At 37.3% G+C, this 22,714-nt stretch overlaps 2 protein-coding genes and 2 long non-coding RNA genes across 12 annotated transcripts in view; 2 read left to right on the forward strand and 2 right to left on the reverse strand.

The window, feature by feature from the left end:
• The window catches only part of LOC141380851 (uncharacterized), a 30,941-nt gene extending 22,953 nt beyond the window's left edge, over window positions 1-7,988 (reverse strand). Inside the window, exon 1 of the long non-coding RNA XR_015526079.1 lies at window positions 7,764-7,988. This is a non-coding gene — a long non-coding RNA (uncharacterized LOC141380851). The remainder of the gene's footprint in view (window positions 1-7,763) is intronic.
• Window positions 1-8,852, forward strand: part of pparab (peroxisome proliferator-activated receptor alpha b) — a 63,965-nt gene extending 55,113 nt beyond the window's left edge. The window contains exons 8-9 of one of the 5 annotated variants that reach the window (XR_015525759.1): window positions 29-5,300; window positions 5,639-8,852. Coding sequence is in view for 2 of the 5 variants with exons in the window: in XM_087310854.1 (XP_087166980.1) it covers window positions 29-273 (245 nt within the window). In the remaining 3 variants the exon portion in view is untranslated. 5 annotated transcript variants of the gene reach the window in all.
• yars2 (tyrosyl-tRNA synthetase 2, mitochondrial) overlaps window positions 8,012-22,714 on the forward strand; it is a 15,518-nt gene continuing 815 nt past the window's right edge. Inside the window, exons 1-5 of one of the 2 annotated variants that reach the window (XM_087310852.1) lie at window positions 8,012-8,290; window positions 10,856-11,143; window positions 17,610-17,777; window positions 19,955-20,110; window positions 21,761-21,931. In XM_087310852.1, coding sequence (XP_087166978.1) covers window positions 10,947-11,143; window positions 17,610-17,777; window positions 19,955-20,110; window positions 21,761-21,931 — 692 coding nt within the window. In that variant the 5' untranslated portion in view covers window positions 8,012-8,290; window positions 10,856-10,946. Of the gene's footprint in view, window positions 8,291-10,026; window positions 10,549-10,855; window positions 11,144-17,609; window positions 17,778-19,954; window positions 20,111-21,760; window positions 21,932-22,714 lie in introns of those variants that run through there. The other variant, NM_001143920.1, reaches the window with a different exon arrangement.
• LOC137489310 (uncharacterized) overlaps window positions 19,014-22,714 on the reverse strand; it is a 26,905-nt gene continuing 23,204 nt past the window's right edge. For 2 of the 4 annotated variants that reach the window (XR_015526061.1, XR_015526064.1), the window contains one exon: window positions 21,828-21,961. This is a non-coding gene — a long non-coding RNA (uncharacterized LOC137489310). Of the gene's footprint in view, window positions 21,962-22,714 lie in introns of all 4 variants that reach the window. The other 2 variants (XR_015526063.1, XR_015526062.1) reach the window with 2 other exon arrangements.

Here is a 22,714-nt window from a genome sequence, read left to right on the forward strand (position 1 = left end):
TGTATTTTCCTCTCCTTTTTCTCTTCAGATCGTCCCGGTCTGGTGAACGTCCCGCATATCGAGCGAATGCAGGAGAGCATTGTTAACGTTCTCCATCTGCACCTGAAGAGCAACCACCCGGATCACGGCTTTCTGTTCCCCAAACTCCTGCAGAAGCTGGTGGACCTGCGTCAGCTGGTGACCGAACATGCACAACTCATACAGGAGATCAAGAAAACGGAGGACACGTCGCTGCATCCGCTGCTGCAGGAGATCTACAGAGACATGTACTGAAGACCCACATTTCCGGAAAAACACTGCTCTCTCAGGGGCCTGCCATCTTTTATAAGGAGCATCATATAAGCCACTGTTGGCCGGATTTCTGGAGTAATAACCACACGTGCAGAAAGATGATTTTCTGCGGTTGTTGACTTTGTTTGGAGAGAGAAATTCAAGACGATTCAAATGGAAATACAGTTGAAGACAAAAATTATTAGCCCTTAAATATTTCACAAATGATGCTGAACAGATTCAGGAATTTCTCACAGTATTTCCTATAATATTTTTTCTTCCGGAGATAGTCTTATTTGATTTATTTCAGCTAGAATAAAAGAAGCTTTTAATTTCTGGAAAAAAATTTTACGCCCCATTCACATGGGGCATCAGCGTCAAATCTTCCCACACACTTTGAATGGATGACGTCAAGCGTTGCTGAACTGAATTGTGGGTAGGTGGGCACTGCTTTAATGGCATTGCTCACAGCAGAAGTTGAACATTTCTCAACTTTTCAAGCACCAATGGATGCGCAAGCCAATCAGATCGCTTTATGCAAATGCATCCGACAGTAGTCAGTTACAGACTAATTTCATTGGCTGATGCTGCTATGATGATCGCGTCAGCCCTAACTCTTCGGTCAATATTATTAGCCCCCTTTTTTTGATTGTCTAAGCAGTGGTTCCCAAAGTGGGGTTCACGGGACAGGGGGGCGCTTGGTAATTTCCAAAAGTCAAATAAATTTTATTCAACTATTAGAATAGCCATATTTTATCCATAATCAACAGAAGATGAAAAATAGTAGCTCATAGTTACATCAAAAAGCAACAACGTGCAAATAAAAAGCCATCAGCCTTATAATTGTTTTCATAGGATCATGTGTTTACGTTAGATTAACAACAGCGTCAGCAGCAGCAGATTGATTTTATAGCATCAGGTTAAACTTTCTGACACCTTTATGGCAATCAAATACATTAAGAATAAAGACCGGCATAAATACAGAACATTTCGAATGATCTCTGAGAGGCGATCTCCAAAATTAAACCAAGAATGGACAAGAATGGTGCTGAAAATACCGTGTCCACCATTCTCTTTAGGTGAGGTTAATATTAAATTCAACAAATTAATGAATGACTATAAATTAAAACTTATGATTGTTAGACTCAATCCCGATTCTATTTTTATACCCCTTCCCCTTCCCCCTCAAAACTGACGGTGAAGGGGAAGGGCTTAAAATGTACCCCTTAGAAAAGGGACAGCACCTGCACCTGCACACGTCACCAAATATGATATAGCGATCTCTTGATGCATATGAGATCAACAATAGCGACTGCTGTAGTTATTCCAGTTGTGTTATTTTTGGTATTAATCTTCAGGACATCACTGAAGGCATATATCATGTTATCATGATGATCTACTGTGGCTATAAGATCGCAACTATACCGTGCATTTAGACAGTGGCCATATTCCTCAATATAAACACAAGAAAACAGCATTAACATTATAGCAGACACTGTTTAATGCTCATTCCCAGCCTCTAGACTTTTCTGACAGGGTATTCGAGTGTCAGAATGTTGTGGGACTGCTGTACAGGAGTTATTATTAGGGATTATAGATCGCGAAGTTTAACGGTTTTTATTTTAGCGTTTTTTTTAGCATGATGGTAAAACATGAACGCAGTAATGATTATATTAAAACGTGCTTGTTTTTCTTAATAATGACAAAAAATACTAATTTGTGCATCTCCTGAATTCCGTCATCTAGATGGTGTAGTCCGGGAAATTTTCTTACCCCTTGGTTTCGAGTGTGATCCTGAAAAATCTCTGTTCGAAGGTCTATCTACCCCTTCCCCTTAGCCCAACGCCTTCAAGCTAAAGAGCATTGGGACACCCCTACCCCTTCACGGAAATGCACCAAACAAGGGGTAGGGGTAAGGGGAAGGACTAAGGGGTAGAATTGGGATTAGGCCTTAGAGTGCTTTCACACCTGTGAATCGATTCAGTTGTTCTGAAACAGAGGTTACAAATGTTACATTGTTGCTCTTTGCTCTTGGAGCGGACCAAAAGAGCTAAAACAAGTCACGTGCGAGTAAACTCTCCTTACATTGGTCATTGTCAGGGTTTATTTTGCAGCGTCCCGCTAAACTGTCAGGAGAGGTGGTGGTTTGGTGGTGATTGACAGGGTGCGCGCGCTACGTGTCTGAGGAGAGATGCGGTGGGGAGGGGTGAGAAGGGTGCGCGACAATGCGTATTTGAGGACTGGGAGGAAGACGCGAGATTACCGAGAGATCGTCACTCGTTTGCGGGCATCCGGAGACTCGCGAAACTTCCCGCCCTACTCATAATTCTCTCTTCATATAGCCGTATGCCTATTACATATCCATAAAACACTGTGATATAATCGTGCTCGGATCAGATCACTTTCTCACTGCAATCCAACCGCTCCAGGGTTCGTTTCAATCGAGCCGAGACCACCTCATTCAAGCGATCTCGGAGCGATTACTTTGGCGCGGAACAGAGCGATATTGCCCTGTTCACATATGCCAAACGAGCCGCGCTAACTGGGCAAACGAGACACGTTCCGAAACAAAAGTGTAGGTGTGAAAGCGCCCTTAGACTGTTGCACTTTTTTTGTGTTTTCAATATGCTCATGTTTATATAGGCCTATTGTTGTGTGTGCAACATTTTTGTATTTATAACCACCTCAGAGGAATGTAGGGTTCTCGAGACGCTGGCTTTGTTTTTTGAGGGTCGCTGGCTGAAAAGTTTGGGAATGCCTGGTCTACAGAACAACTAATAATTCAGAAGGGCTAATAATTCTGACTTCAACTGTATGTATTTTTTTTTTTTTTTTGTGGTGGGGGGGGGGGGGATAATAATGCATACTGGTATCTCAAGCCAGAAACTGTGAATAGACATCTTAAAATCCAACTTATTCAAACAGCAATATCGTTTTTTAAAATACTGACAGTGTACAGTTTTCAGTGAAAACACCGAAGTGACTTCCACCAACCGTGAACTAGTGAAGCTGATGTTTTAGTAATGCTACGTCATTAACATGGAGGTTTTCTGCTTTTTTAAATCAATAACTGCGCGAATGAAATGATGTCAGAATGCAGAACTCAACTCAATCTCTTTGCAGTCTGTTGCAAGGTTTTAGTTTGTACATTTCTTTCCCAGCTCAAAGGTTTTCATGAAATCGTGAATTATTTATTGCTTTATCAGTTCATGCATGATTAAAACAGCATATTCGGTTCATTTTGACCTTTTTTAGCGCAAATATAAAGAAGATACCTCACGACCGATGCCTTCAGAAAGAGCTCAGAGCACACGTTGTGCTGTTTTACTGAAATCTAGTGTTGAAAGGGTTAAAAGAAAAGAAACAAAGCCGGTTATAGCAGCTATACTTCATGCAGATTCAGCACAGAGTGTGTTTTTACTGCACTGAGAGAAAAATTGATTGCAATAATCAAGCAAACTACACATTTTGTTGAAACTTGGCCACCAGTTAAATGCAGTTATATATCTGAGATTTAGATTCATTCATTCATTTTCCTTCGACTTAGTCCTTTATTTTTCAGCGCAATGAACAGCCAACTATTCTGACATGTTTTACGCAGCGGATGCCCAATTTAGTTCATTAATTCCCCTACAACACATGTGTTTGGACTGTGGGGGAGACCGGAGCACCCCGAGGAAACCCATACCAACACGAGGAGAACATCCACACACTGACCCAGCTGGCACTCGAACCAGCGACCTTCTTGCTGTGAGGCCACAGTGCTAACCACTGAGCCACCGTGCCGCCCTCGATTTGGATTCATATTTTAAATTCTGATGATAAATGTAAAGATCTTACAAACACAGATTAGATTTATTGACTAAAGTTTTGCCTATTCTTACAGTATTTTCTTAATGATCATCCTCCAGCAGTCCATCGCCCTTTTTCTGAGAACCGCAGAGCCTCGTCTTCAGAGGAAAAAACATGTCTCATTATAAATTATTTTTATTTCACTAAATAAACCAGAAAGACAAGCTAATAGTGGAAATACATGTCAGATCAATCCAATCAAATACATGTCAAATGAATTGTTAATAGCAATTCCTTATTTCTGTTTAAATACGTTGTTGCGTAAAGGATTGTTCACTTTTTGTTTTGAGTTGATAGACATGTTTGATCATGGCTTTTGTGTATTTTCTTGCGCATCGCATTGCAAAAACTGGAAGTAGAAATAAGTTTTAAAACATTTTAACATTTTTTGAGAATGTATTTTGTTTCTATTCTTCTGCCCTGGAATTTTTTGCATAAATGCTTTAGCATCAATTAATCAATAATCGCTACTTTTACCCTGAAAGAGTCCAATGCTCTTGGTCAAATTGACAAATTTGCCCAAATAAATGTGCTCTGGGACATTTTTAACATTCAAATTTAATTGAAATAACTCCTCGAAAAGAATTTTGCTTGCAAAATTTAGCCGATCATGCATTCATTTGGCTACACATTGTGTTTAATATTGCAAAAATCGCTTCTTGTTAATAAGATAAGAGCCGTGTGCGTTTAAATTTCCGGTTACAAGTTGGATTCGCGGAAACACAACATTTGTAGGATTTTTTTGTGAATGTTTTTGGTCACTAGCTTGACTATTCTGAAGTTGTAAGCAGTGATATAGCTGTAATTGTCTCTTATCAGTTCAGAATGCTAAATTAATTGCACGAAAAGTCTGTATAATCTAATATAGAGCCATCTTGAATTGCGAACTAGTTAAGCGATGTTTTGAGGTATTTCGTTTTAAAACACATTCATACATTTATTTAACTGCTGGAGGTCATTGATTGCTATTTGTTACCACTTAGATTTATAACTCATTCGGTTCGTCGACAGCAACCAAAAAATTGGAATTTTCTAAAGTGAGCGACTTTCTATACAACATTTTTTTCTGCAACAAAAAAATAAAAATAGTAAATAATTTTGATCTTACAATAAAAATTTAATGCTAGGTTGCAGGATTTTCAGCACAATCTCACTGCAATTCGTTACTTTCTGATTGAGTAATACGTATGAATTCGTACAATCTCATTTGTACAATTTAGTATGATTTGCTCATCCCCCAATGACGGTTGGATTTAGGGGTGGGGTTTGGCGCCACGCCTCCTTTTTAAAATCATAGATTTTCGTTGAACAGAACTCGTTAGAATTCATAAATTAGCCACTAAACTGACAAAACCAGCCTGATCTCTCGAGAAAACGTAAGTATTTTACGTTTTGCCAGTTTAGTGGCTAATTCGTACGAATTCATACGAGTTCAGTTGTACGAAATTGTACGATTTTAAAAAGGAGGCTTGGCACCCAACCCCACCTCTAAACCCAATCATCATTGGGGGATGAGCAAATCATACTAAATTGTACGAATTAGATTCTACGAATTCATACGAATTAGCCACTAAATCAAAAAGGTACGAATTGCCGTGAGACTGTGTTGGACAAAACGTAAAGTAATGTTTCCTCATGAGATTAGGCTGGCAATTCTGACTGTTATTCACAGTTTTAAGTTTATATTTTACAGCTCTAACATTCTATTTTAGAATTACAACATAAATGCAAACAAAGGTTAAATTTGTGGAAATAGCTATGCTAATATCTAGGAGAAACATCTGAATTGTGAAATTTAAACTCAAAGATATAAGAACGCAATTGAGAATTGTGAGATACAATATTTTTTTATATATAATTTAAGTTGAAACAAGCTATCATCCTGCAAATTGTTGTCAAAATGAGCAGTACTGAGTCATGCAAACTGTATCCATGAGCCTGCACAAATCCTCCGCCCGTTTTCCTGCAAAGGGATACACTTAAACTGTACAATTATCTTTGGTAACTGGAAATGTGGAGATTTGTAACCCTGTAAATAGTTGATGCTAGACTGCGGTATGTTTTTGACTTTATCATTAATGCTTTTTAATATTGTATGCATCTAGGTATTATGCACTACCGAGATTATGATCTTGTTGTTGATTGAAATTTATCTTTTTATACTAAAGCAAAGGTATCTTTATTAATATATATCAAATGTTGTGAAATACAGGTTTTATGCAATGTAATGTAAATACAGAGGAAGATTTGTCATCGAACGACACTTGCATGGAAATTCATGTCGCAATTTCCACATTCCTTTTTAATTCCTACAAGCGTGAGGACCTGCACATTTCGACCTCAGATGGAACATGTGGATACATTACATTGAATCATTAATGTTCTTGAGTGATCGTTTTGCCATAAAGCAAGATGTCGGAAACGTCTGAACCATGTCGACCAATCTAATGCTTATGATCATTTTATTGATGTTTGGTCCTCACCTAATATACTGTACTGTGATCCCTGATGAGGTCTCAGGTAAACATTGGAGGTACTGATATAGAAATCATTGAACTGCCTGTGAAGCAAGTCAAGCCAAATGGTTTTGTAAATCTAGCCAGCTTTTCTTTTATTATCACCATTGAGATGCACTCCCATACTGTCAGGACATTAGTAAATGCAGTAAAACACGTTTTGTGTGCATTGTACATCGTTTTTTTGTGTCTAATTATTATATCATGCGGTGGTTTAACTTGACTTAAATCCCATCAGAATGTTTGTTAGTTTATCCACCTTGTTAATTTCCCTTTGCATTTATAAAATGTTTGCTTAAAGCCCATCACACCATGGTAATTTTATATACGTTAGCAAAGTTCACAACTAAACCTACGATAAAGAATGTAAACAGCAAACGATTTAAACTGACAACCAATCAGAATCAGCCCTATATAAAGACAGCCCGAATCTTTAAATAGGTAGATGACAAAATAACACACGGGTTAAGCTTGACATTATCACTAAATAATAGACCCTTTTCATATTTCCAGGTCATCATAGTTGGGTAAACGTAAACCACAATGAATGTGAGAGTACAACAAATATTTTTTTACAATCATATTTGCTTAAATAGTAAAAGAAAAACACCACAATGGTGTTTTATTTTATATTGTGCTTACCTTAGTGGTTAGACTTGACTTAAAAATCCCATCAGAGTGTGCTGTATTCATCCACCGCAATTACTTTCACCTTGCATTTATAGACTGCTTAAAGCCCATCACACCATATAAAATATTTATGAAATGTTTGCTTAAAGCCCATCATACCATGATAGTTTTACATTAGCATTGTTCACAACTAAACCGGCGATAAAGAATGGAGACCGTTAAAACCACTCCAACGATTTAAATGGACAACCAATCAGAGTCAGCCCTGCCATAAATGAGTGTGAATATTTAAATAGGTAGATGACAAAACAACACAACAGTTAAGCTCGACATTTTCATTAAATAATACCCTTTTCTTATTTCCGGGTCGTCATAGTTGGGTAAACTTAAACCACAATGAATGTGAGAGTACAACAAATATTTTTTTACAATCATATTTGCTTAAATAATAAAAGAAAAACGCCACGATGGTGTTTTATTTTATATTGTGCTTACCTTAGTGGTTAGACTTGACTTAAATCCCATCAAAGTGTGCTGTATTCATCCACCTCATTCACTTTCACCTTGCTTTTATAAACTGCTTAAAGCCCATCACATATATTTATAAAGTATTTGCTTAAAGCCCGTCATACCCTGATTGTTATACGTTAGCATTATTCACAACTAAGCCGACGATAAAAAAAAATTAAGACCGTTAGAATCACTCCAACGATTTAAACTGACAACCAATCAGAATCAGCCCTGCCCTAAAAGACCGCGAATATTTAAATCGGCAGAAGGCATAAACACAACGGTTAAGCTCTAGATTTTCGTTCAATAATACATTAGATTTCGGGTTTTTCGTCATATCCCATTGTATAACAGCAGGATATTCAATATGACACGTGTGGAATAAAAATATTTTGTATTTCTGGTCATTTTTAAGATTATTTTATCCACTATTATAGGAAGGAAACGAAAGACTTTATTTGGGAATTTATTTGGTAAGAAATAAAGGCAGTACAGCATTAGAACAACGCAGGGTAAGTGAATGAGTTGTTATTTTTGAGTAATTTATTTCTTCAAAACATGTTACAGTGCGTTAGTTGTGACTTATAGGCCTAATTCTTGGTGTGAACACGTTGCTTTTGTCACACTTAAAATGGAAAGTCAAAGCATTTTATCTTGCAAAATGTATAGTTATGTTAGTATGTTTTTCTGATGTGTCACATTTGGTGCCTTTTGGATCCATATTGAGAAACTGTAAAACTTTCGGTTTATTATGGCACGGGTGAACGAAACTCAGAGCAAAATATTGTTGATTTCCAAGTAATCAAGTGTTATTAAAAACTATTCAAGTTCACAATATTCCCAAGTTGAAGAAAAGGAAAGTTTTGTAATATGTGCTGATTGTGCAAATATAAAGTACTACGTTATTTTTGTTTCTTGTTCAATTGAAATGTTTGATTGCTTAGCTTTTCTAACTTGCTTGATGTTTTTCATGTAACTTTAGAAGGGATTTTAACGTCTCTGTCTTGTTAGTCTCTTTAGCTCAGGTCACAGTAAAGTTCACTGTCATTTCTAATAAATCCTTTTTTAAACTGGTTCTACACAGATCTGTGACTTCACTAGCTGATTGTTACTAATACTGCTGCAAAAATGTGTTTTTTGTTGTATTTTTGCATAGTAATGTTTGACAAATGTGTTTAGTCCTGTCTAAAAAATAAAAGACATCTTTATAAAACTCAAACGCTATCCAATATACATAATTAATGTACATAATTTTGGAAAATCGTTATATAGCGCCTTCAATGGTTTACAGTCGAAAAACAATGTTGGTAGTATTTTTATACAGCAATTTGATGACAAATATTTTTATTTTTCCGCTTTTTTTTAAATTATGTGATAATTTTTGAATATTTAACCATTTATTTTTATTAAGTCATATTATATTGTAAATTACTCTCAGAAAGAAAGTTTAGCGCCATCACGTGGTAGCCTCACTCGAAGGTCATTTGTTGGCTCGGTGACCATTCAACAAACACACATATTTAAACGTCTTCACTTTTCTAATGTATGAATGCAGATGTGAAGACAGAAAGTTATTGGGATATTAATGTGATTAAGTGGAAGATTGATGCTTTTGGTCCTCCATGCGACTTTTCTCTTTCTCTCTCTTTTTTTTTTTTTTTACATTTTACATGTATACAACATGAACAAGTATATGATGTAGAAAAGTTGATGATAAACTATAAAAAAATATTGTATTTAATAATATTAAATTAATATGCCTTTAGTTATTTATAAAATTATAAATTGGATAACATTATAAATGTATATATTTTTGTTTACATTTTCTAAATGTACTGTTGGCTAAAAAACAATAAATGAATAATTAAACTCATGAAGAATATTAATAAAATAAATAGTTCTTATAATCTGGAAAAACATTTTTTATTTGCACAAATAAACCGTAATTAATTAATGTTTAATATAACAATCTGTATTTACAATAAAATAGAACTATTATAATGTATAAATTATGAACTTAATTTTTTAATTTTACATTTAAAAAACGAATTAAAGTGTCCATGACAAAGATAAACAAGTCACGTAACTTCTGTGAAACATCTCAGTAAATGTTTGCATAATTGTTTATTTGATTATAATATTTCACATATTATTTTACGATACTGATTATATCAAAGTTTAATGTAATTATTTGTAGAACTATTTAAAAGTAAATGAATGTTTTTTTTCCCACACTCCCCCATCTGTCCACGTGGTGACGCAAACATCCGCCAAACCTCCCATCCAACATGGCTGCGTCCATAGCCCGGTCATGCTGCAGAGTAAAGTCACATTTCATCCTCAGAAAAACGTCGTATTGTAAATTATTATTTCACTCCTCCGCATCCAAAACCAGCAGCCTCCTCTCCTCTCTCCATAACCGGGGTCTCCTGAAGGACTCTTTCCCGGAGGTCGCGGCTCAAGCCGAAATCCCGGATCTCCTGCGCTCCGGTCCGCAGTCGATATACTGCGGCTTCGACCCCACCGCCGACAGCCTGCACGCTGGAAACCTGCTCGCCATCATCGGCCTGCTGCACTTTCGATCCGCGGGGCATCACATCATCGCGCTGCTCGGCGGAGCCACGGCGCAGATCGGCGACCCGAGCGGGAGGCAGACCGAGAGAGAGCGCCTGTCCCCGGCCGCGGTGCAGGAGAACGCCCGCGGGATTCTGGAGAGTCTCCACCGGATCTTCACCCACCACGAGCTGTACTTCTGCCCGGACTCCAGCAGGTAGTGACGGATGCTTTCAAAGCACTGCTTCATAAAGCTTCGAAAATTATCTTTTGTGTCAGTGCAGTCCCAAAACTGAAGACGAGATGAGACTTTTTAGAGACAGTTTTATATGGATTTATTGATCATTCTTACTGTTCAGGGAACGCAAACTGTCGTAGATTATTAAAGATGCAAACCCTTCACTGCACAACAGTTGCACCTTCAGCACACCTCCTAATTCCTGCAGCATGAGGACTTTATCATTGTTTATGGTTCAATTGTTTGAAGTGATAAAAATCTTGGTTTCTCCCATCACTGTCAACAGGCTCGGCCGGCTCACAGTGCTCAACAACCGCAGCTGGTATAAAGACTATGACCTGCTGGAGTTTTTCTCAGAGGTGGGCAGGAGTTTTCGAATGGGCACGATGCTCAGCAGACACAGCGTCCAGACACGGCTAAAGAGCGCGGAGGGCATGAGCTTCACAGAGTTCTCCTATCAGCTCTTCCAGGCGTTCGACTTCTACCAGCTCCATCAGCTGCACGGATGCAGGATCCAGCTCGGAGGAACAGACCAGCTGGGAAACATCATGAGCGGACACGAGTTCATACACAGGTGGGAGGATTTGGTGCTGGAGTCTTCTTGGGCCAGTAGGTGGCGACAAGTGCATGTGTTAATTAGTGATTCGTTGAGTATTAATTAGGTACTATATAGGAATGCGTGACATATGTCTGTGCAGAATATTGAAATAAAACCAGCAGATTAATACGAAATGTTTTTTAGGGTACTGTAGCTAAAACTTATTCTGCGAAATAAAAAATAACTTATAAACTTTTATTGAAGGTTTACTATGCTAGTTCAATTAAAACCATGTTTTTATAGTCTTATATCTACCAAAACTGTTTACAAATTGTGCATAAATCATTGAAGCCTTTGAATATTATTCAATAATTAATACTGAAAATAATATCAAAATTGAATAAATATAATTTACGCACATTTACATAAGTAAATAAATAGACTCAATAATGGGATAAAAATCTGTGAAACTCGCGATATAGTTTGCAGTATAGAGGTAAGGGCTGCAACAACGAATCGATTAAATCGATAAAAATTTATTACTAAAAGCGTTGGCAACGAATTTCATTATCGATTCGTTGTGTCCCGCGACACGGAGACGTTTGATTAAAAAAAAGAACACTTTAGTTCAGTGCGGAGTGGAGAAAACACGGCCCCTCTCCATTTCTCGTGCACTGATACAGAGTTCAGCGCCTCAAAAAGACAGGGATGATGCGGAAGAATCACTACACAATTCTACTTTTGTTCCGTTTTGAATTGAGAACCGAAAAGTACCTGGTGCTGGTTTCTTTGTGTCTGGCGCTGAGCCAGGGAAAGACAGCGGGGTTTAGCTGGTTTTGTTTTTGGTATTCCTGACACATTCAGTGATAGACGGCATTAAAACAAAAAACTCTTACCCTAATGCTGTGTTCACACCAGACGCGGAACTCGTGGATAAATCGCGCTATTCGCACGTAAATTGCCGCATGAACATTTGAGTTTACTCGCTTCATTCGCGCGTGAAATCCGCTTCATTCGTGTGTCAAATTCACTTCAGAACAGACGCGGATTCGCGTGATGGGCAGGGCTTCTGTCTGCCCCGTGACTCTAGCTTCATAGCTAAAAGGCTAACATGGATTTTATGTAGAAAATAACAGTGTTTATGTGCTTTATGAAGGATGATAAACAGCGTCGATACATTTAGAGCCGTGTCTGAGTCCACTACAACTTTTCAGAGGTGCATCCAGCTCTTTAAGCTCATAAACTCCTCCAGAAACTGAACCTGGCTGATGGAGGTTTTCAGCGGTGCTTCTGACTGAGCCCAGCCCAGTTTGATGAACTTCTTGTCTGTGTCTGCTGGAGGATTTCCCCCGGGACACCGACAACAGGCGATACGTCACAGTCAAGCCCCCACAAGAGCAAGCTCCTGATTGGTTAACGCGGCGTGAATGTCCGCTGAAGTTCAGATTTTCGAATTTGAGTGATTCACGCGAAACGCGCATCAAACGCGCAAAACGCTTAATTCGCGCCACGCCATTCGTACATATCACGGCATTCGCACCGCGCCATTTGCGCGTATCGCACCGCAGGATGTCTATTCGCGCGTTTGCATTGACTTAACATGTAAATCACTCGCGCTTGACGCGCATTCTGCGTCTGGTGTGAACGCAGCATCATAAGATCTAAACTGTGTTTCCTACAAAAAGACAAAGCAGGTTATGTTCCACAGCTGCCTTTTTTTTGTTTTTTGCTCGATATTACGAGCACTGCTCCGTTTAAGCAGTCGCAATATGCGCTGAGCCAGAGAGCATGCGCTGAGGAGAGCTCTCAGTAAGGGACCGTCGGAAAAATGCTGCTTCTTTTTCTGTTTTTTCTTTTCGAAAACAAAACCAACTTAACTCTGCTGAAAGACGTGTCATAGTATCACAATTACGCAGCGTTTTAATCATCTAATACGTCACTTATGCTTTAGATATGTAAATACACACAAGTACTAGTAAAACAAGACATTTAGAGTTTGTAAAACACACAAGGAAGTCTAACAATCCATTCAAATATAATTTGCTGATGTGTTTTATTCATGTCAGATACACATTACACATAGGGAAAGTAACTATAAAGTTGAATCTACGCTTCTCTAAGTTCACCAGCCGCTTACTTGCATGTATTTTGGGAGTAGCTTATAAATGTACCTGCTGAATGCTGCGTGTTTTGCTTTTATGAATGAGGCAGCGGCCGCAAGTAAACATGGAGACGTCCATCTCACGGTATAAATCAAGATCACTTACACGTTTATGTGAATTGGAAGTAGTCAGGTAGTTGATAACATTTTTGGATCCTTCATTTTTCCATCTGTTTTCATGTATAGCTGCACTGCAGAAAACTTTTCTTTCTTAGTCATTTTCTCTCGTTTCCAGTTCAAATATCTAAAAAATCTTCGTCAAGACCAGACAAGAAAAATGGCATGAGAAAACGAAGTGATGCTGTTTGAGATTATATCTTATTAAGATCATTTTTCTTACCCCATTGGCAAATAATTTTGCTTGTTTTAAGCAAACAATCACTTAATTCTGAGGTTAAGTGATTTCTTAAGCTATTTCATGTGTCTAGTATGTATCTTAATTTCAAAACATTTAGATATTTGGATTGAAAACAGTTTATTAATATTATTATTATTATTATTATAACAGCTCAGGGATGAGCTTTTTTGAATAAAGGGTTGGAAATTAAGGCTTTTCTTGTTTTTTTTTTAATCCGATTAATCAAAAAATAATCGACAGATTAATCGATTATTAAAATAATCGTTAGTTGCAGCCCTAATAGAGGGAAACATTCTGCCCACTGTAAACTAGACTTTTGATAATAATAACTATAAATCGGTCCATGCAATGATTTATTAGTAAAATGATCAGTAACATGAGTGCAATACATGCATTTATGAGCCTGTTTACAGATTTACTGACATGCTCTTACTTTCAATTCACTCATAGATTCAGTTGAATGTTATGTAATGAAATGTAATCAAGGGATTTTGCTGCAGCAGGCGGAAAGATATCATGCAGCGCCTAAAAGTAGTCCCCAGCAATAAACCCTACACCAGAATGAATGTACAGTTCCTAGTAATCTCAACCTAGGAAATAGCAACTTTTCATTTCTATTGGTCTTTTAGTGCACAATGGAGCTACAGAAGAGTCAAGCTTTTAATAGGAAAATTATCTAAACCAGTGGTTCTCAAAATTTTTTCTTCAAGTACCACCTTAGAAAAAAATTGTCTCTCCAAGTACCACCAAAATGAGCAGTATTGAAATACAGTAGCGTAGTAGGCCCAGTAGAGCAGCTACAACTCTGCACAGTAAAAAAACGTGGCAGATTACCCCAGAAATATAGGCTATATGTCATATATGGCACATTATATACATCATTTTTGATACGTTTAGAAATATATGTAGCATGTACATGATGTATTTCATTCCTCCACGTACCACTAGAAGGAAGCCTGCGTACCACTAGTGGTACACGTACCACAGTTGAGAACCACTGATCTAAACTCTTTGGTCATTTTTAGCAAGATTCTAATGGTCTAATCTGAATTCATAATCTATGCTAAGCTGAAAGTGCTCCTGCCTGACCCGGAGATTGGAAGAATGAATTAAACAATGGTAAAGCTCAACTGTTGACTCTAGGAGAGCTGTAAAATGAGCCTATTTTCAAAACAAGTGGAGTGTTGATTAAAGATTTTAGTTAAGAAACTCTCAAAATTAATCAGCAGATTTATTTTAAACACAATTCTGTGCAGAAATAGCAACAAAAAAAAATAGAAGCCGTTTTTTAAAATGTTTTATATTTAGTGCTATATGAATACACAGCAATACATTTTAAATGACTAATAATAAACATTTTGTAATGTCATCAAATTATCTAAATATGACAATGACAAGTGTTTTTTTTCACTGTATGGCCAATTACAATCAATATTTTAAATTGGTGTTATCTGTAAATCATGATAACAAATGAAATGTATAGGTCATTGTTTCGCTCCATTTTTACTTTAAATTAAACATTCTCATATATATTTCCCCAATTTCTGTTTAACGCAGAAATTATTTCAGCACATTTCTAATCATAATAGTGTTAATAACTCATTTCTAATAACTGATTTATTTTCTCTTTGTCATGATGACAGTAAATAATATTAGACTAGATATTCTTCAAGACACTTCTATACAGCTTAAAGAGACATTTAAAGGCTTCACTAGGTTAATTAGGGTAAAGTTAGGGTAATTAGGCAAGTTATTGTATAACGATGGTTTGTTCTGTAGACTATCGAAAAAAATATAGCTTAAAGGGGCTAATAATTTTTTCCTTAAAATGGTTCTTAAAAAATTCAAAACAGCTTTTATTCGAGCCAAAATAAAACAAATAAGTAGAAAAAATATTATCAGACATACTGTGAAAATTTCCTTGCTCTGTTAAACATCATTTGGGAAATATTTAAAAAGAGAAAAAAAATCTAAGGGGGGGGATAATTCTGACTTCAACTGTGTGTGTGTGTGTGTGTGTGTGTGTGTGTGTGCGTGTGTGCGTGTGCGTGTGTGCATAGTCAAGCCCAATTATTATTATTTTTTTAACCAGCAATTTTATTTGTGACCTAAAATGACACAGGCTTCTCCCGAAATATAATAAGATGACGCATAAGAGGCCTCATTGTTGGAAAAATATATATTTCTCAGCTTTTGTTTACATTTTAACAAAAAACATTAAAGAGCCCATATTATGGGTTTTTGAAAATTCCCCTCCATGTAGTGTGTAACACAGCTCTAAGTGAAGTGAAGTATCCAGCTAAGGCTTAAATCTGTAAGAATACAGTGTTTAAAACTGTTGATTCATCTATAAAAGAGTCGATTCATAGTGCTTCAAACGAGTCGCCTTGATACCGAGTCATTAGGTGTTTCGCCATGACGTACGAACGAAACAAAGTTTTTCACGTGCACGCGCAAACCCGGGAGATTTCAAACCTGAGGCCACGCCCTCTGACGCAGTAACCCAGACACACACACACACACACCCACAAACACACGCACACAAACATGCCGGTCGATTGAAGTCACATTGCAGATGGATATATTGAGTCTCTACCCAAAGATGAAACCTCAGCATTATAGCCAAGCAGTTGGAAACTACTGGAAACTTCTGGAAACTACATGCTACAAAGAATACTTCATCTGCGTTTGTTAAAGGAAGGATCAGTAACTTACTGATGGACATCAGGATGGGTTTCTTCCATTTCTCAAGTGTAAGTACGTGCGGTTAAAGTTGTTGCCTCGTTGACTCGAGCTTGCAAATGTATTTAGTTGTGATTTGTTACTTGTAACCGCGTGTACTGTATCAGGTTAACTGGATATTTTATCTTATCGCGTGCAAAGTCACGTTAAAAACGCGACGCGTGCTGTTTGTTTATGGAGCTCCGTGCTAGAGTTCTGCTCCCGCGATTTATTCGGAAATTTATTCCCGCGCCGCAGAAATCTGGCGCGGGGACAGCCGCGGGAATAAATTTCCGAATAAATCGCGGGAGCGGTCGGTAACGGGTTTAATTTGGGACGGGAGCGGGCTGTCTAGCAATATCACGGATATTGCTATGCGAATTAGAAAGAGAGAGTCTGCGTGGTGCTTGTGTGTGTGTTAGTGCGCACGCGCGCGTATGTGAGAGAGAGAGAGAGAGAGAGAGAGAGCGAGCGAACGAACGAGCTTTGTGCTGTGTGTGTGTTTATACTGACAGCTTGGCTGTCTGGACTGTATAGCTGGGTGATTTTTGGTTGTGTTCTCCGCTCTAGCGGGACCGGGCGCGGCGGGCAGAAAACGGAGCGGGTTCTCAGGCTAAAACCTGGCGGGTGCGGGCGGAAGCGGGAGCGTTGTCATCCGGAGGTGTGTGTGTGTTTTTGTGTGTGTGTGGTATGGCGAGTACACGACTGTCTCCTTCGTTCGGTTATCCGTGGCACTATCCACTCGCCATAGTGTGGCAGCTAAAATCCACGTCTGCACTATCGAGCGTGTATGAACTGTGATTACTTTTTAAATTGCTGATTAGCTATTGGCCATTTCCCTCTCTGACTGAAGGCAGTCGACCAATCGCGACAGACTGTCATCGGTCCAATCAGCGCAGATTAGCTCCGCGCTAAGGAGGGGTTTGGGAACAAATGAATCACTGGACGATTCATACAGGAGTCGCTGGGATAATTAGGTAAAAATAAATGCAGATTATAAGACCATGAAAGTGTTTTTTGACCTTGCATGCATATTAAACTGTTGTTGGAGACCCTTACAACCAAGATATGACCCTATTTCATGTATAATATGGGCTCTTTAAGTCAGAATTTGCCAGAGGTATAAAAATTGTTGGACTTGATCAAGATAGACGGACGGACGATTGATTATTTGATTGATTACTTTCACTTTGACTGCATTGATGATTGTAACCCCCGTATGTGAATGCACTATTGAGCTCTGTTCTTTTGTTGTTGTGCAGAAAGACTGGAGAGGAGGTTTACGGCCTCACGGTTCCTCTCGTCACCACCTCTATGGGTGATAAACTGGGGAAGACGGCAGGCAACGCCGTCTGGCTGAACCGAGATAAAACATCACCCTTTGAGTTCTACCAGTACTTCCTCCGTCTGCCTGATAACAGCGTGGAGCGGTGAGTCCGCAGTCACACCGCATGACGTCAGGAGGAGTCTACTGGACACCAGCACAAAAATAAACCACCAGCTTTGTTTTCATACACTTATTTTGGAGTATTGCATAAAAACGCTTAGTGGAAACGCCTAGATGTGCTTACATTTTCTGAGTGGGATAAACATTTTATCCGATAAAACATAATGTGCATGAACTCAATGGAAACACATTTACTGAAGAAATTCAAGCATGTGCTTCAGTAAAGTGATGTGACTTAGTTTTAGGAGATCGTGTGATGATATAATGTGTGTGAGGGTCTTTGCGTCATTAATGTTGGTTTGCCGCTCTCCATGTTTCCAGCTTCACGTTGTAAAACATCTGAAATGTTGTTCTGCTGATTGTAAAAGGCCTCAGTTGTCAGTCCGTCATGCTTCAGTAATATTATTATTCTATTTTTATTATTACCTCGTATTCCTCACTGTCTTGAGCATCTGTATGCGCTCCCAAAGAGCGTCTCACGCCTGCAAAAGCCACTGCACTGCATTTCGTCTTTGTCTTCTGAGGCGCAACTCATTTATTAGAGAAGAAGAAAGACCCAGAGCATGCATGCATAGAGCTTAAAATTAAAATAATGTAACTTATTTTAAGTAAAACCATGAGTACTATAGCCATCAAAATAATGACCATTATTATTACTACTCAACCTATAATCATATGTAATAAAACAAAGTATTATAAATGTATGGCATTTTAAATTATCTAAGCATTAAAGGGCACCTATGGTGAAAAATCTACTTTTCAAGCTATTTGGACAAACATGTGTGTATATATAGTGTATAGACCGTAATATTTGGGTTGATATAAACACACACAGTCCTTTTTTTTTCAATTTAACAACATAAAAACGGTGGACCAATTGGAGCGGTTTTCAGACCGACCGCAACTTTACGTAGGAGTGCGGTCCCCCCGCCCACCGAATTGATTGACAGCTGCGTGCATTAACATGTCCCGGTAGTCACGTGTATATGTCAAAAAGACCAGACATACGCTAAGCAACCAGGAATAAAAGGTCTGTTCTGTTCGCTAGGATTAGCAATCATCATCAAATGTGATTAAGAGTGAGTTTTACAAGTTTTAAGTGTTTAAAAAAAAAAAAAAAGTGCATGTGTGTAATGAATTACAGCGATTTACTTCAGCTTTACTTCATCAACACAGCCGCGTGTCTGAACAATTATAAAGGAAGACGCTTCATTCCCGGTTTGTAGACGTTAAATCAGGTTTATTTTTTACATTAACATAACAGATATCCACACAGCAGTGGAGATTAGCCTGTATCCTGTCACATCTGAGTGCAAAAACAGTGCAAAGCTAAGTGCGCTCTGTCTGTCTGCCAGCCTGCCTGTCTGTGTGTGTGTGTGTGTCAGCTGCAGTGTCCGTGTGTATTAGTGTGCGTGTGCGCGCGAACTTTGTAACGATATTGCGTGTGACTCATCAATGCAACTTCACAACAACTACTGATTAGTACAGCTTTACTGTAGTATTTCTCACAAACGCTACGTGAGACCTTCTTTTAAGTCTGTCTGTTGTCTGACGCAGCTGAGGGAGGAGATTAAAGCATGCGGGAAGGTAGGTAGAAACAGTAGGTGGGGTGGACTCGTCTTAAAGGCGCAGTACGGCAAAACCACCCCCTGGTGGAAATACGTATATAACAGCATCTTGTAAAAGGTATCATGAAAAATCTGATGGGTGTTTTGAGCTGAAACTTTACAGACACATTCTAGAGACGCAAAAGACTTGTATTAAATCTGAAAAAGGGGTGCTCTTTAATTTAATCAGGATGACTACTTTTATATGATTACAATTACAGTGAAATGATGAAATATTATAATTTAGTATAATCGTTTTACATGAGAGTTTATAACGTCGTTTTTACCTGCAATTAAAACCTGAGTTTCTCTGCATCGTTACTGCAGTCCTCAGAGTCACACGATCCTTTAGAAATTATTCTAAGATGCCGATTTACTTTACTTTATATGATTTCATATTTATTTTTAGCATTTTCAGAATAGTTCTAAGAGAATGGTCTGCTTGAAAATGAACCTTTACAAATAATTTTTGATTGCCTTAATGAATCAGTGCAGGATGAAAGCATTAGTTGTACAGTGACAGAAGGGTTTTTTGTTTCTTTCTCTCGTGCAGGTACCTGAAGCTCTTCACCTTCCTCTCTCTGTCTGAGGTGGAGAACCTGATGGAGCAGCAGAGAAAAGACCCGGGAAAGAGGATCGCACACAAACGCCTGGCTGCGGAAGTCACCAAACTGGTCCACGGCAAAGACGGCTTAGAAAGCGCTAAAAGGCAAGAAAGTGATGATTGAAGTTGATCTGAGCTTCTACCAAATATTAAAGGGCACCTATTATGCAAAAATCTTTTTTAAGGGGTTAAACACAGTTGTGTGTGAATATAAGCAGCTTCTAATGATATTAATTGTATTGTTTATAATCAGACTTGATAAAAACAGTCTGCAGAAACACTTTGACGTTTTCTCTTTGCACATGTCATCAGAGGGGAAAGCCCCGCCCACTTGTGACCATCTCTCCCTCATTAGCATATAGGATGTTAAGTCTTCTTTTTGAATCTGCCACTATGCTGACACATATGCTGCTGTGTACATCCGTGAGATTGGATGTACTACAGAGCATGTACTACGTCTTGATTTCATTCATACTACTCGCATATATAGTAGTGGTGTAACGGATCACAAATCTCACGGTTTGGATCACGTTATGGTTTTTTAGTCACGGATCGGTCCATTTTTTTAGATCAGCAACAAATTTAATTTGCTTTCCATTTATTACAAAAACATTACTTCGAGACACTTTTGGTTTTAACAAACAAAACTTAGAACCCGTAATTTAATTAAAATAAAATGAGGAAATAATCAGCTGAATAAAAATAAACTAAAATATTGAGTGCTGTGAAAAATTCACTGCTACTACTACTGTTGCTGATAACGCTAAATGTAGAAATATAACATTATAATTTGTACATATTTACTTTTAGTTTCATTTTCAATAAATGATTCAGTTATTCATTAATAAATCTTCATGTTTCATAGCTAGATGATCATTTTTGAAGAATTATTCAGTGGCTGTTTGTCACCACCTATTGGTGAAGTAATGTAATTGTTGCCTACAACTTTCATTTTTGAGTGTCAAGTTAAATGCATATGACGGTGATTTTAATCTTTACCATAAACATCAGATGTTTTATCTAAGCTGTTCTCCCAGTTCTTCTGTGTTATTTGACTGTTCGTAACTTCATAACTTTCTCAAACAACTCAAGACTAAATCTCTTTCTTGATTTTTGCATTTCTCAAACACAGATTTACATGCAGCGATTTGAAGAATTAATAATCCTATGCATATCTAATTTATCAAATATGTTGCGTGGGTGTTGAGATCCCGATCTTGTAATGATTAATCGTGCAGCTTATACTGAATGCATTTATGCAGGCTAAACTAGTAGTGACAAAAAACACCTTTAACCCTAGGAAATACACCACTTCGCGAAAAACCCACCACAACTTCTACCGTCATCATTATATTTTACAGGAAATACTTTTATACATGTGATTTGAATGATGCAAGAGGCGATCTCTCTGTGATCGTTACAAATTTAGTAAAGCAAAAAAAAGTATTAATCCGCAGGTCACGTTTGTTCCGAACCATGGGTTGTGATTTATACGAATCATGGATCAACCATGATCCTTTACACCCCTAAAATATAGAGCACACTTTTCTAATGGCCGTGTAAATTCAAATATAGTATATACTCAAGTAGTAAGCGATGTATTTATTTATTTATATATATATATATATATATATATATATATATATATATATATATATATATATATATATATATATATACATACACACACACACACACAGTTAAAGTCAGAATTATTAGCCCCCCTGTATTATATATGTATATGTGTGTGTGTAGGTGCACGACAGCTCTATATCACAGCAGTATTGAGGCTCTGGAGCAGATGAGTGACACTGAACTGCAGGAGATTTTCCGAGAGGCTCCATTCCATGAGTTTTTCCTTGAACCAGGAACGACGGTTCTGGACGCCTGCAGACGAGCACGAGCTATTCCTGACGGACCCCGCGGGTGCGTGCTTGTGGAATGATCCATCAGATTCTGTTGGAAGATTTTGTACATTGTTATGTTTTATTCTGTTGGCACTAGTGCTGTTTAACGATTCATGTTTGCATACAAAACAAAAGTTTGTAATTACATAATATATAGTTTGTTATTGAAATTAAAATGATTAGAATTGTATGTAAAATGCACAAAAAATAAACAAACAACAAAATAAAACTCAAGTAAAAACTCATCACTGTTATTTGAAAAAATATATTGCAGGTTTAAAACGACAATTGTTTCAAAAAGTATAAAAATTAATACAAAATGCACTTATTATAAATATTGTAGTTATTAAAATGTAACAAGTGTTAAACATTTTAAATGTAAAGCATTTTTAAATTTTAAGTCTTGTAAAAAAAAGCATGTAATGTAAAATTTAATTATATTTAACAATATTTAAATGGTTTTATATAAAAAATACAAATATTTAAATACATTTTATATAATTTATATATTACTTTTTATAAAATAAATTTAGTAAATAAATTAATTAAAAATTTAAAACAATTTTTTAAATAATTGATAAATATATGTAATGTTTGTAAACTAGTTTCATTTAAAAATATGCAATTATTTTCTATATACTGTAAAATATTAAAATTTATTACAATTTTTATATTTCACAAAGTAGTACCGTGTTTGTGTCTAAAATTATGGGGAAAAAACATAGTTTATGATAGTTATAATATTAAAATAATAAAATATTATTATTATTTAAATAAAATTAAATAATAATAAAATAAGCTG

The sequence above is a fragment of the Danio rerio genome, chromosome 25 (assembly GCF_052040795.2).
Source record: "Danio rerio strain M-AB ecotype USA chromosome 25, GRCz13ab, whole genome shotgun sequence".
Classification (NCBI taxonomy): domain Eukaryota; kingdom Metazoa; phylum Chordata; class Actinopteri; order Cypriniformes; family Danionidae; genus Danio; species Danio rerio.